We start from the raw sequence: 15,160 nt of genomic DNA, 5'->3' as shown, positions 1-15,160 counted from the left end.
AAGATTGTGTACAAGCAGGAGGCAGGGAAGAGGTGCCTTTTTTTTTTGTAAATAAACATCTCCCTTGAGTTCTTGATATCACACTTTGGTACCAAAGAGGAAGTCAAAAAGTGACTTCATTTGAAGATCTTTACACTGTAGTACTGAGACCTGGGCAGTGAAGCAGCTTGGATTTCCTGGGAGCCATCTTATTTTTCAGTATTTGTTATTATATTTTAAAATTTAAAATGCAATTAAAGCCTAATTAAATTCTGGTTTATTTTGTTTCTTCAATTTTTGTGCAGTCAGGAAACACTACAGGCAAAGAGGGATCGAATCACAAAGCTGACAGTGGAGCCTTAATAGAAGCTGCAAAGTCTAAGATTCACCAGGTGAGCTGATGTCACAGAAGGAGTCGGCATAACGTGTAGTCAGCCTGGTGAGGGAGCCTAAGAGAGGAAGAGCATTCGTCCTTGGAAACAGGAAACAGTTGAGAAACATTTGTCTTTATGCGTGCAGAGCACTACTTAATTTTGTGGTTGATTTGTGGTCTGAACTCTGTTTCACTTCAAGTGTCACTAGTAAAGAGGCCTTTTTAGTGGTTGTGTCCCCCAGGGTAGTGGAGGGAAGTGGGGGGACAGCAAGCATAGAGGGTACAGAAAAGCCCTACATGATTGAACAGAGAATTGAAGATGACTTTGGTTTGGAGCCTCAGCACAGCTTTCATTCCTGCTTTGTTAGTGTGCTTTGTTCCTAAGATAGGAAGGATTTGAGATCATTTTAAAGTGACTTTTTAACATTAACTTTACAAATATGATGTTGCATTTTTACTCTCTACCTCAAAAAGTTAAGTACTGTTTTGTGATGTTTACATTCACTGTAGTTCTCATGTGAAAACTTTTCCCTCCAACCTTGTAGTATAAAGTGAGAGCCTATATCCAAATGAAGTCTCTGAAAGCTTGCAAAAGGGAAATCAAATCTGTCATGAATACAGCTGGAAATGTAAGTGTCTCTCCTGACTTTCTCTTTTTTGTCTTTCCTCTCCTAAGGGCATGCTGTGTATACTTACCTTTATTGTCTTGGAGAATGGTAATTCCTTGTTAAGGAAGCTTTAAACCGGGATTGTAATGTGGCCTGTTCCTGACATCAAGGGAAAACTGGCCAGCAGAGAGCTAGTGCTTAGCTCTTTTTTGTTAGGGCTTTGGTTTTTTCTGTTTCGTAGAGAGAAATTAAATCTGAATCACTTCTTTAAAGCACCTTTTAAAAATAATTTATTATAAATTTAGCCTTTTTTTCCCCTATCCAGTGGTGTAGGGAGCTCTTTATGAGGAAACCCATCTCTAGAACCCAGTGTGCAAAGTAAGGTCAAGTGACTCACCCAGGGCCCCATAAACAGTGTGGGAGGGGTTAGAACTTGAACCCAGACCTTGTGTGCTTCCCAGCCAGCTCTCTAGCTGCCCTGCTTGGCTGCTTCTCAGCACACTAGAAACATTCATCTTATATAAAATTCTCATTATGTAGTAGTAGAGAAGTAAACACATTAGCAGAAAATAAATACTAGCAACATTTTTGTACTAGACTCTACTTCTCCAGGCATAGCTACGAGCATCAGTGGTCTGCTGGCCCCATCGTGACTGAAATGTAATTGTGCTTTGTATAGGCCAAGATTTCTGTTGATCTTTCATTGCTGAAGCACCTACCACGAGGGACTGTAGCCAAGACAGTGAGCCCTGAAATTTGGCCCACTAACCACCTGGATGACTCTTGGTGGCATCCAGGGGAAATGAGAACCAGTCTGATGCTTTGGGATGGCATCTTAAAAACCTTGAAAGCAAAGGATAGAAAGATATAGGGTCCTGTCCAGGGAGGGTTGGAAGCAAAAATAAGTCAGATTATTTGAGTGGGTGGAGGAAAGGGGTAGTTGAGACCTAGACTAGAGAGTCTGTGTGAAGTCACCCTGGGAGTCTGGAGCGAGGGAGGGTGAGGGGAGCTGCAGGGAGAGAGCAGGTTTTCTCCTGGCCCAGGGGTAGATCTGGAGCTTTGCCAGAAAAGGTTGGCTTCCTTGGTGATCAAGAAGCTGTTAAATGAATGAGCATTTGAGACAGATGAGGGAACCAGGATGTGGAAGGGCTTCTCAGAAAGCCAGATGGACTGAGATATTTGAGCCATAGTGTCCTGTGAGACCGGGCTGGGGATTCCCCTCTTGGGTCATTTGATGCCTAGGGTTTGCTCTGGAGGTATGTGTGTTTTAAACAGATTACAAGTAAGTCGGACCACAGTGGGTACTCTGAGGAGGAATTGCAGGAAGAGCAGAAGGCTGTGATTGCAGAGAAAAGGGGGTTTGGAGTAAAAGCCTGGCTTCTTTGGGGCTGGGCAGCAGCCAATTCTTACCCCACACAAAAATGGGGAGGTGGCCTGTGCAGTGTGGTGGTGCTTAGGCAGATTCTTTTGGTTACATCTCTCTAAAAAGAATGCACAGTTCTTGAGTGAGTTCAGGACAATTATGATTTACCCCTCCATAAATTAAGATTTACCCCTCTCTTGTTACTTATCTTTCTACACTCAGACACACACGCTCTCTCTCTCTCTGTGTCTCTCTGTCTCTCTCTCTGTCTCTGTCTCTCTTTCCAGTGAATCTGTGATGTCATCCATGTGCCTATTTCCTTTAATGGCACATGGTCATCCATTCATGCCTTCTTGTGTGGTGTGACAGTAAACTCCCATAGTCAAGCACACCCAAAACACACATCTGGGTATCCTCCTTCCCTCTCAGATATTCTGTCATCCTTCACACTCAATGCACTCTGCTTGATCAGACTTGGTTGTGTTACTTCCCTCCCTCCCCCCCACGCATACACACGCCGTCCAACTCAGTTATATACTCTTTGAATGCTCGCCTGGCTGCGAGTGCGCTCCCAGGATTCTACACACTGTGGGTGTTATATAAATGTTGAATAAATGAACAACAGTGACTTTGTCTGCAGTGGTTTGGAAAAGCATTTAGTTCCTGTATGTTTAGGAATATGTAAAGATGGTCAGTCTCTGTGGAAATTGTAGGAACATTAAAACAGTCTTTAATCTCAAATCAGGGATGTCACAAAAAGCTCTGGTATGTTGCAAGGTGCGCGCTCTTAAAGTGCATTTTGGTTCTTTGCTCTGTCCTTGTTGATTGTGTTCTTTGACATCTATTCATTAATTCTATAGGAACAGGAGACTTAGAAACAGACCAGATACTAAAATAACAAGCCACAAACAACAGCTTCTGTTTACTGTGCCATACCTGTATTAATTCATTGCTAGCATGTTAGTATGGTAATGCAAACGTGAACTCATGTCATACCTCTTTAAGTTATAACTTATGTTTTTTTACAGTCTGCTCCTTCTTTGTTTCTTAAAAGCAACTTTGAATATTTAAGGGGCAATTATCGAAAAGCAGTGAAATTGTTAAATAGTGCAAATATTGCTGAACATCCAGGATTCATGAAAACAGGTAAAAGAAAATCATGAAATTTGAATAGTCTCTATTCTTTATCTCTTCCTTCCCTTAACATGTTCTCTGTTCACAGACACTTGTTGAGAATGACTTCTAAATGGGTAATTCTAGTAGTGCCTCATAGGGTGAATAATTTTTGGAATCTCTACTTTGCCTTATCCCAACCTCTTGGGATTTCAGTTGATTATGTACTGATTCCTTGTTGTTCAGTTATTCAGTCGTGTTCAACTCTTTATGACCCTGTGAACCAAACTGTCAGTGGGGTTTTCTTGGCAAAGATACTGGGATGGTCTGCCATCTCCTCATCTGGTGGATTAAGGCAAACAGAGGTTAAGTGACTTGCCCAGGGTCACACAGTTAATAAGTGTCTCAGACCAGATTTGAACTCAGGTCTTCTGACTCCTGGCCCGGTGCTCTATCCACTGAGCCACCTAGCTGCTTCCTCACTGATTCCTAGTGGTAGGCCAACTTTAAAAATGTTTTGGCTTTGAAAAGACTGCTATCTTAAATAGTGAATAACTTGAGGGTGTATTTGGAATACAGGGCTGAGGGGAAAGGACAGCAATAAGTCAGATGAAAGTTCTGAAATCTAGGTCAAATCTCATGGTCAAACTAACCCAGCTGTGTATTTCTGTTCTGGGGATGGGAACCCCATTAACTTGTCCTGCTGGTGTGAGGCAAAGGGCAGGAGAGGGGAGGGGTCACATAGAAAAAGAAGGTCTAATGAGGATTCCTTCCTTTTCATTTCTCATCCTCTTCCCTCTTAAAAATAATGTGTGTATTCTATATAAAATGCTGACACATTGTTTGTAATCTCAAGAAATGGTAAAAAATAATGACTCCCTAAATCCTTGTGAGTAATGAGTCTTTGGTGTATATTTTACAAGTGAGTAATTAACTGACACACAGTTATGCTTATAAAACTTCCAAAACTATTGTCTTGGAAATGGGGATTTGTAAAAAAATTATTCTGAGTTTAAAAAAATTGGTTGGTGGTATTGAATAAGTGAATTATAAATATTTTCTTCCTAAAAGGTTGAATTTCATAGATGTCATTTCTAGTCAGCTAGTAGCCATTTTTCAAAATAGTTTATTCTTGATTTTTCAGTGCAATTAGAAAAATAAGATGAATAATTCAAAACCACAGATAAGCCAAAAATTCATTTTTGAACACAGTCAGCATCACACTTGGGCATAAATACAAATAAATTGTCAGATCGTCACACATGTAGATAGATGTTTTTCAGTGCCTGCTTTGACCTTGGCCATCTCCAAAACCAGCCAGGCAGCAGTGTGCATTTGGAACAAGCAGCAGGGAAGAGGCCGCTCTGGGGGCGCTCACTTAGTGCAGATCACAAATGCTCGGCCAGTCGGCCTCTAGCGCCTTTTAGCTTCTCACCTAAGATGCTGGTTGACATTACTGCTCTTTCTGTTTGCTCTTTACACGCCTTTCCATTGAGAAAGACTTGTGTTCTCTCTCTCCAGAGAGGGATGGAGCATAAAATCAGCTCGTTTGGAGAAGCAAGAGATCCCTCCCCACTCTCCTCCTCCATCATCAGGCTGCTCCTTAGCTTCAGCCTAAGAAATAGTGTGGTTTCCTCCCCAGGGTTCCAGGCCTTGGGGAGCTTCTCAGTTTGAGTGGAGTTTTTATCATATGAGCCTAATTTATGGAGTATCAACAGGAAATGTATTCAGAGTCAAACGTGTGCGTGCAGGTGTTATGCGTGTGCACGCACATACATGTACATGTGTCAGGTCATTGGTATTTTAAATGTCTATGCCTCTGTACCACTTCCTTAGCACAGATCATCATATATGATTTTACACGCAGCCACAGATTTTGTGTAGCAGTTTTACAGGCAGACCTCATCTAACATTGCCTTACCACACAGAATTCACAGTGATGTCACTAATACATGGTAATGCCAGGCCCTTCCGGGACATCATGAATCTTGCAGGGATGTGGTTCTAGGCACCCACCTGCCCATCTGAGGGGCTGATTGCCATCCGTCAGAGGGTTGTTTCACCTGATGCTCTGTTTTGTCAGAATCTGTTGTTGAAGATGGAAGGGCTTTCCCTGAATCTTGCCTGTATTACGGTATTTCCTTCAGCTTCTATGGTAAACAGCTAGAGTAGAGGATGAGCTCCTCCCCCACTACCCTCTCCCATGCCTCATCATGGCATCAAGAGGTCCTCGTCCTGGGAGGCCAGGCCAGCCAAGCACAGTGATGCTCCCTGGCTCTGCCAGCGGAGGACCAGCCCCGTGAAGTACACAGAGCCTCCCATCGGCCTCTGGGTGACTGCAAGGGGGCTTGGTCTCTTCGTGGGGAGTGTCTCCGGCATCCCTCAGAATGCAGACCCTTGAAGTAGCCTAACTTTGCCCATGCTCTGGCTGCGCCCCAGAACATAGCCTGCTCCCCAAGAAAGCACTGCCGAGCTTCCAGTTGTTTTTTGTCTATGCTGTCTCTGAGTGCTCCATCCCACAGGGGAGGCAGGAGCCTGGGCAGCTGTTGGGGGTGTCTCCGTTAGAAGATGTTATTCTGGCCTCACGCATTTTGGTGTGTTTGTTTTTCTCAGGTGAATGTTTAAGGTGCATGTTCTGGAACAATCTGGGCTGCATTCACTTTGCCATGGGCAAACACAATTTGGGAATTTTCTATTTTAAGAAGGCTCTCCAAGAAAATGACACCGTATGTGCCCAGCTCGGAGCAGGCAGCACAGACCCGGGTGAGCCTTCTTTTCGCTGAATATGGCTGTGCATGTTGCTGGGGGAACACGTGGGGGAATCAGGGGTTTGTTTTTTTCCCGAAAGGACCTTGTCGGCATTGAGGGATGAGGATCAGTAGTCATGGCAGAGCAAACCTGTGGGGAGGCTCCTCCATTTGGTTAATTTCAAATAGTAAACAAAAAAACTGAAGTACTTTTTTTAATGCATAAAAGAAAACAGAAGAATTTGTGGGCACTCAGAACAGCTTTGAAAGTTAGATGTTGAGTTTATTATCTTCTTCAAAGGAAAAAAACAGGTCTACATAATAGCTGTTTCGTGTTTGTCGCTTTTTCTGTTCTACTTTGTATATGGAAATGCTGTTTTATGTGGCGTGGTAAATTCAGAACAGATTTTTAAAATGAAAAAAATAAGGGAGACAAGTGTAAGCGTTTCTGTAGTGCCCTCTGTGTGCTGGGCTCTGTGCTGAGCGCTTTACAAATATTATCTCATTTGATCCTCACAACAGCTGTGGGAGGCAGGTGCTGTTATGATCCCCATTTTACAGATGAGGAAACTGAGGCAGACAGAGGTTAAGTGCCTTGCCTAGAGTCACACAGCTAGTAAGTGTCTGAGGCTGGATTTGAACTCAGGTCTTCCTGATTCCAGGACTGACACTGTATCCACTGGGCCACCTGGCTGCCTCAAATGAGGTGATGAATATGAAAATATATTTCCCTAGTTCATTTCCATTTCATTCAACAAACATTTACAAATTATGGCATTTAAACTCAGCTGTCACCTCACTGACAAGTTGATACGAATCAGCCCTTGTGCCCCCTTTTCATAAAGCGAGAGAGAGACGTGCACATGCATTAGCACACTCAGCACAGCTGCTGTAAGTAAGCCTCCTGGCTCCTGAGGTGGTCCTGAGCCAGAGGCTTGGGCCTGAGCCCAGGTCCTGGCACTCAGGATCTCAGGCCTCTCTGAGGAAAGAGGTACTGAGGTTCCAGGAGCAGACATAGAGCTAGAAGGTGGTGCAGAGGCATCCAGGCTGATCTGTCCATTTCACTGTGAGGGAGTGAGGTGGGATCAGCCCCCAGTCATTCCTCCCAGGACTGTTCAGGCTGCTTTGAGTCTGGGCTGTCAAGCAGACAGAGCTTCCTGGGGACAGCCTGAGGTGGGAGGGATGGGCCACATGGGGCTGTGTGGGACCTCTCCCCTGGGCCAACGCCTCCTTGCATCTAGGTAAGGGGAGCTTTAGGAACAGAAGGTGGTGGCCCTGCCCGAGGGAGACCGGGAATGTGTCCTGACAGAGGCACCACCAGGAGGATTGGGGTCAATGTGTGCTGGGGGGGGGCCGCTACTCCAGGAGGAGGAGGAAGGAGGACTTGTCACATTGGAGGATGGTGAGGTGGCCATGATGTGGGGATTTGCATCGGGATTGCTTGGGGTGGCCAGGTGGCTTCAGTTGACTTCTCTGTTAGCATGTTGAGTGAGCACAAAATAAGGATTAAACTAAAAACTTCACAAGATCTTATTATTATTACCAGGGAAGAAATTCTCGGGGAGGCCCATGTGTACCCTGCTGACAAATAAGCGCTATGAGCTCCTGTACAATTGTGGCATTCAGCTGCTGCACATTGGCCGGCCTCTGGCGGCCTTCGAGTGCTTGATCGAAGCCGTCCAGGTTTATCATTCCAACGCCCGCCTTTGGCTGCGGCTGGCTGAGTGCTGCATCGCCGCCAACAAGGGGGTGAGTGATGGCCTTCGTCCTGGTTCTCATCTCACTCGTGTTCAAAGAGACAGTTCTCGCTTTCTGTTAGGTAGCTGTTTTACTGCCCGTTTGTTAAAACTCTTGTTTATTGTCAGAGTATACATTATCCATTTTTAAAGGGAGAGCAGGGTTAGGAGGAGGCTGAGGAAGGTTCCCAGAAGGTGCCTGAGGAGGCTGGTGGGACATGGAGTTGTAGGCTTAGAGCAGGCCCTTTTTACCCTCTTTAAGTATCATCAGTAGCTTTGGTTGGGGTAGGTTCTATCTATGGCAGTTTACCGTGTTAAAAACTAAAATGTCTTAGTGTGATTATGAAAACAGTTTTGACCTCATGGGCCCCAAAAGGGTCATGTTGATTGCTACTACTAGGGAGAAACAGGCATTCTGCCACTGCTGTAATCTCTGTGATCCTAGGAAAGTCACCTACCTTTTCTGGATATCAGTGTAAATAAGAGGGTTAGATTAGTTCATACAACTAAACTGCCTTTTACTATGTCATGCTTCAAAAAATTCTAGTTATGGAAAGTAGGAACTTCTAAAACAGATGAGTGAGGGCAGCAGCTTGTTATAATATGTGCAGTCATGTTCTTTGCAGAGAAGCTTTGCCTCAGGGTAGAGGTGAGCTGTGCCCAGCCAGAGACTTGGGTACATGTGTGGTCCTGCTGTCCCAAGAGACGGAGGTAGAGAGTCGGGAACCTTCTTTGGGCAGGCGGCCAGAGCTGGAGTCTCATGCTGGGCATGCGGCCTCCTCAGGGCCTCCCAGTGTGGAGGCTCCTTTCCGGGGGCACAGACAGTGAGTGTCCAAGCCGTTCTCGTTGGACAGCGCTCGACAGACCCACTTACCACATGCCTTTGTCTTGGACAGGGCCGCTCCTCCTTTTTTGCTTTAGGCTGTACTTGTTCAGGGCTGTACCCTTCCATGTCACTCGTTTGTCACTGCTTTTTTCTTCAGTTTTGTGACACATTTCTGTAAAGTACAATGCTTCCTAGGGTGGACTGACACTCCCCACTGCCTGTCCCACGTCCTCAGCCATGCCCCCAAATCTAAGAGGGATTTGGGCTCTCTCCCCTCATCGGTCTTTCATTGCAGATGGGTCTCTGCTCTTTTCCCCAGCAATGGCTGTCTGTCCTGATCTCTGCCCACCTTCCCTTTGAGACCTTCAGAAAATTTAAATGAATTTGAAAGATCTCTTTGTCTTTGTAGCTAAACCTTTTACTGTGATTATGAGACTTCTTGAAAACTTCCCTTGTGTGTTTTATAGACCTCAGAACAGGAGACTAAAGGTCTTCCAAGCAAAAAGGGGATTGTACAGTCCATTGTGGGTCAAGGCTATCATCGAAAGATAGTCCTAGCGTCCCAGTCCATACAGAACGCCGTATATAAGTAAGTACTTGGCAAAGAGGGCACCTTGTCTTGTTTGTTTATTTATTTTTGCACATGGGAATTTTGCTTTTGTTGACTTTGAAGCTAATGTCTTAATTCATAGACGGGATCATTTTTTAACCAATATTATTGTTACTTTCCAAACTAAACCTCCATGATAAGGGTACAGACGAATTGGCCTTGGGCTAGCTTGGGCTTTCTCCCATAGCAGGATTCTAGAGGAGTCCCGGTCCAACTCTGTTAGCCCTATCTCTCTGCGCCCTCACCTCATCTCTCCAGGAGAGGGCGTTGAGGGATGTGATGAGTCCTAGGCTGTCGGTCACTCAGGGTTTTGTTTGTAAGCTCCTTTCCCTCGAAGTAGAATGTTTAACATGTGATAATTTGTGGTTTAAAGGGGCTCAGCAGAGACTGTTTGGTTACTGGTACAGTGTCCAAAATAGCTTGGAAATCCTTAGCTACCAGAGTGATTTCCCGGTTTGTGGTTTTTCAGAATGCAGGGACCACATTCTACATAAATATTCCAGCTCGAGTTTCCCATATTTCTCTGGTGACAGCCAGCATCTGGTAGCTTCAAGTCGTCTTTCACAGCTTCTTCTATGAATAGCTGCCTGTTGGATTTTAAGGTCCTGATTAAAATCACCCATGATTTCACAACTGCTACGAGTAAAACGAGGCATTTTAAAACAACACTTAGCATCCATCTCCATCAACATCGTGTCTAACTTTTTTATTTTTCATTTGATGTGTTTCGTCCTGTTCCTTGAAGTGATGGACAGTCCTCCGCCATTCCCGTAGCCAGTGTGGAGTTTGCGGCCATTTGTCTCAGGAATGCCTTGTTGTTGTTACCCGAAGACCAGCAGGATCCAAAGCAGGAGAACGGGTCCAAGGCCAGCCACCAGATGGGCGGAGGTGCCGAAAATGCTGAGAGTCAGGAGACCTGCAGGTAATCCGGCCTGTCCCCAGACTGAGAGAGGGCGAGCTCCCAAGCGAGGAGATTCCCTCTACCAGGGCAGGACCTTGGCGGTGTCTCTTCGAGAGTTGCCTCCGTCACTGAGAGGGCAAGTGATCTGTCCAGAATCGGTTTACATCAGAACTCACATCCAGACGTCCCTGTCTCAGAGGCCACTTCTTTATCCTTTCACACCCTGGCTGCCTCCGTTAAGATATAATGAGCATTTAGCAAAAATAAGCTTTTATGAGATTGTGTTGTGACCCAAAGGAGCAGAATATGTTTATTATGAAATCAACTTAGGGTTGTTCGATCACATTTCTTCATTCAGCATTCAGTCACTGTTGTTTTGTAAATTAGTGAATCTCTCCTAATATTTGTATTATAAAGATTGTTAATTTAATGTAAATGCATTCTTTAAGAATTTAGAATAGTAAAAATAAAACTTTTCATTTAAAAAAGTCAGGTATGTTCTGTTTGTTTGGTATTGTGCTAGGAACAGTGACCAGTATAAATAATTATATGGTCCTTGCCTTCAGGGAACACATGCTGTAGCTGAAAGAGGCAAGACATGCATAAAATAAAACAGTGAATCTGTATAATGAGGGGGTTGAAGGAGGTCATTTCTCTGGGCCTCTTTTAGGTCTTTCTTTCAATAAGTATAATAATAGCTGGCATTAATATAGTTCTGTAAGATTTGTAAATTATTTTACAATATCAACAGTACAATGACTGACTCAGAACAGTGTTCAGAGTTCCAAGGAGGGCAATGATCAGGGTGGGTGGGGAAGGCATTCCAGAAGACAGGACATGTGAAGGATGATTAGTACTCAAGAAGGCAGAAGAGCAGGGAGAGTGTTTGAGCTGAGGGCACAGCATAAGTAAAGACCTGGGGAATGGGAATGAATGAGAGATGGTTTGTGTAGGGGAAGAGTGGGAGGGAGTGTTGACGAGACAAATCACGGAGGGCTTTGGATGCTAGGCGTAAGAGTCAAGTGGTTTTTCTAGACAGTGCAAGAGAGAGAGTGATGTGAGAAAAGTGATATTTCAGGCAAAATGTTATCTGATGGTAGTTTCAGAATAGATTGGTTTGGGGAGACATAGAGGTTGGTAGACTGGTTGTGGGCTGCCCTGGTAGTGTAGGAGTAAAGTGAATACCTTGGCTGGAGTGGTGGTGGTGTTAGTGGGGAGCAGAGAATGGATGGGGGGAGAGGTCTTCAAGGCAGAATTCAAAGAGAAAAGAAGAGTCAAAAGGGCCTCTGGTGTTTGAGCCTGGGTAATTGGGAGGATGGTATTTCTGTTGATGGACAAAAGGAAGGTAAGTAGAGAAGCTGGCTTCAGCATTGGCTGGTGGCAGGCTAGCGATTTCAGGTTTGAAGTGGTGAGAGGGGGAAGAGCCTGGGCATCCTCTAATCATGTGCTTCTGTGTTTGGACCAAGAGATGAGAAAGAAGCCATCCAGGAGCTGAGAGAGATGAGGAGAAAGTATCATAGAGGAGCTGATGCTGAGAGACAGGACAGACTCGGCCTAGGCAGATGTCAGGAAGCCAATGGAGACCCTGTGTCGCTCCTAGACTCTTGTTAATGGAGGATTTAGATCAGAGGTTCCCAAACTTGTTTGGCTGACCACCTCCTTTAAAAAAAAAAATCACTCAGTGCCACCCTGGAAACCTACTTTCTTTAACCCGTTAACACTTTTTTAAAAAATTTGCATCATTTCCAAAAATATAGAAAGTACATTTTTTTAAAAATGACATCTTAACTTTAATAATTTATTGTAAATTTGCAGGTTTTTTCCTGCATTGAAATTTGGATGATGCAGTGTTGTGTCATATAACTGTATTGTATCACATTGTAAACAAGTCATTACACCCACATATTCCTGCCCATGCACGCTGGACTTCACCTCATTGTGGGACAGGGACAGGCTCGCTTGCCAACACTTGCTTGTTACGACCTATTGGCGGACTTGACCACTGATCAGTTATAACTTGCGTTTTGTGTGCTTATTTGGAAAAACAGATGAAACATGTATGAACAGTTTTTCAGAATGTTTTCATTTTTTCTTCTTTCCTTATGTTTCCACTGCCCCCCTTATTTTTATTCAATGCCCCCCCAATTGTACCCAAGGCTACTACTCCCCCCCCCCACATTGGTCCAGTGGCCCCCGGGGGGAGGGCATATCACCCACTTTGGAAACCTATGATTAGATGATGCAATGTTGTGCCATTGAGAATGAGCACAGAGTGCAGCACCCCCATCCCCACTGCAGCCAAAAAAAAAAAAGAAAAGAAAAAAATAATCATTTAACTAATTCTAAGTAGAATCAAAGAGTCTGAGAGTTTGAGAGCTAGAAGAGAAGCCTCCTCTTTTAACAGATGAGGAAATCTGGGCCCGAAGAAAAGAAGTGCCTTGTTTAAAGCCACACAGCTAGTTAATGGCAGCTGCAGGTGGTAGTTTTATTTGAATGCCTGTCCAGGGCCGTGGTTTGGTTTTTTTTTTACAGTTCTTCATGCCCACATTTTCCCTGTCTGTAAACTTCTGTGGTGTACAGATCTGCAGAGGCAATGGGGGCCATGGCTGGTATTGAAGGGGAAGGTGTGAGGGCCTTTTTTAGGATGTGCCCTCAAACCTCACACTGTGATCCTGCAGAGACAGGTAGATGGCTTGTCCTAGCTGTCCTGGTGTGGAGATAGAGGAGAACAAGGGCACTCCTACAAGACCAGTATCTTCTGTCTGTGCAGAGAGAGAAGATGCACGGTACCCCTTCCTGCTCCTGTTCACCTTTTTAGCTGTTTGAGAAGGAGGAAAGCAAGCTCAAGAGGAACAGTTAGAACTTTGGGTAAAGGAGAAGGGACAGTGGGACATGAAGGCTGGGGCAGAAGAGGGAGAGCAGCAAAGGCATGCATGGAGTTTGTGCTTTGAGTTTGGGGGGATTGAGATGAGGAATGTTTTTGCCAGATTTCATGCAAGAAAATGTTTAAACTCTGAAAATCTTTCTTTTTTGCCCCTGCTTTTTACTTTGCCTCTCACCAAATTTAAACTCCACGTCTGAGTTGGTATATTACTTTTGTGGCTTGCAGTGTGCTTGATATACATTTGTTGTTCAGCCATGTTCAATTGTGTCTGACTCTTTGTGACCCCATTTGATTCGGAGTTTTCTTGATAGAGATACCAGAGTGGTTTGTTATTTCCTGCTCCAGCTCATTTTACAGATGAGAAAATGAGGCAAAGAAGGTGAAGTGATTTGCCCAGGGTTGCACAGCTAGGAAGTGTCTGAGACCAGATTTGAACTCGGCAAGATGAGTCTTCCTGCAAGATGAGTCTTCCTGATTCCGGGCCTTGTGCTCTATTCACTGCACTCTATTCACTAGCTGCCCTTTGATATATGCATTATCTCATTTGAACTCCCAAACAATCTGAAAGTTAAGTACCACTGGTTTTATTTTCTCTCACATGTAAAATGCAGAGACCTCAGGTCCACATTTTCTAAAGACCTGGTTCAGAGGGTGGTGGCTTTCTGTATAAATTGGGAGAGAATGTGGTGATCCTGCAGGAGTGGCTGTTACCTGGGAATGCAGCCGTGGGCTTTCGCTCTTTCTAGTCTGTTTCCTAGACTAGAGTGAGGCCATCTTTGTAGCTTCGTTTCAGTAGAATGGGGAGACCATTGATCCTAAGTAGGAAGAGTCCAGAGAGATCTGAATGTGAATTCTACATCAGACACAAGCTGTGTGACCAAGGCAAGTCACATAACCACTCACAGGGAGTTTGGAGACTCCCATGAGATCATGTCTGTTGAGTGCTTCAGAAATTTGAAGAATTGTTTAAGTTTAAGAATTTTAAGAACAGTGTTTGGTTAAAAGATCGATGGTCTTGAGATAGTATTTGTAAGAGCATTTAGCACAGTACCTGGTACGTAGTAGGTACTATGTAAGCCTTCCTCCCTCCTTCCCTTCTCTCCCTCCTTCCTACCATGTAATCTATCCATTTACTTATATTAAAAAATAAGGAGCTTCTACTGGGTAACTTTCTCATAAGTAAAACTTGATATATGAAATAGCGAAGTCAGTGGTAATAATAACAAATTTTTAAACATTTATCATTTAACCCTCACCTCACACTTTTTTTTTAAAACATCATGGGGAAATGAGTAGTAGTAAGTACATAATGAGTGGAGGGCAGTATGGGAAAAAAATTAAGGGCTTATTGGTTAATCTGTGTAAGTAATAGGCTATTTTTATTTCAGCAGTAAAAGTCATGATGGAGATAAATTCATTCCAGCTCCACCGTCTTCTCCTCTCAGAAAGCAAGAATTAGAAAACTTAAGGTAAGTGCCAAAATAAAATTGTTTTTAATTTAGAGCAAAAGCAAATGACTTAGTCTTTTTATAAGCTTGCTCACTGTTAAAATACCTATAAGATATAAGAAAAAATATTGATAGGTGACAAATTCCATTCAGAAGTTATTAATGCCATTTGTTCTTATATCATGTTCATTTTTGATGGGGAAAAAGCAGTTCAGCAAAGCCATCTGAGAGAAATGATTATTAATAACCCGTGATTTGGGGAGGTTGGGAGTTACCCCTTCTTCTAAAGTCCTCATTTCAAAGCTCAGTCGCTAAAGGTTGAATTCACTTTCTCCTCAGTCTTAGTCAGACCCCACCCAACTTTACCAGGAATTTAATCTCAGGTGGGGAAGCCCATTGTGCTCTACACGGGTTTGGGTGGGGATAAATTCTTTGATTCGATTCCCCCAGGCTGGGTGTAATTTAGAAGTGAATGACATAATGAAAGTTATGTTGCCCCCATCTCTTCTTCTGAATAGGTCTTCCTCTCATTGTACTGTTTATTCTCTCATTAATTGTTAACCAATCAGAGT

General features: G+C 43.9%; 1 protein-coding gene across 6 annotated transcripts in view; it reads left to right on the top strand.

Annotated features, from left to right (window-relative positions):
- The window catches only part of CNOT10 (CCR4-NOT transcription complex subunit 10), a 65,676-nt gene that overhangs the window by 27,898 nt on the left and 22,618 nt on the right, over nt 1-15,160 (top strand). For 4 of the 6 annotated variants that reach the window (XM_078151222.1, XM_020993208.2, XM_020993206.2 and 1 more), the window contains 8 exons: nt 285-371; nt 898-981; nt 3,352-3,469; nt 6,050-6,199; nt 7,730-7,932; nt 9,213-9,334; nt 10,101-10,277; nt 14,529-14,609. In XM_078151222.1, the coding sequence (XP_078007348.1) occupies nt 285-371; nt 898-981; nt 3,352-3,469; nt 6,050-6,199; nt 7,730-7,932; nt 9,213-9,334; nt 10,101-10,277; nt 14,529-14,609 (1,022 nt within the window). The remainder of the gene's footprint in view (nt 1-284; nt 372-897; nt 982-3,351; nt 3,470-6,049; nt 6,200-7,729; nt 7,933-9,212; nt 9,335-10,100; nt 10,278-14,528; nt 14,610-15,160) is intronic. The other 2 variants (XM_078151217.1, XM_020993207.2) reach the window with 1 other exon arrangement.

This window comes from Phascolarctos cinereus, unplaced genomic scaffold (assembly GCF_003287225.1).
Source record: "Phascolarctos cinereus isolate Bilbo 61053 unplaced genomic scaffold, phaCin_HiC Scaffold_1;HRSCAF=81, whole genome shotgun sequence".
NCBI classification, from domain to species: domain Eukaryota; kingdom Metazoa; phylum Chordata; class Mammalia; order Diprotodontia; family Phascolarctidae; genus Phascolarctos; species Phascolarctos cinereus.
This window is presented reverse-complemented; position numbering and strand designations above follow the sequence as displayed.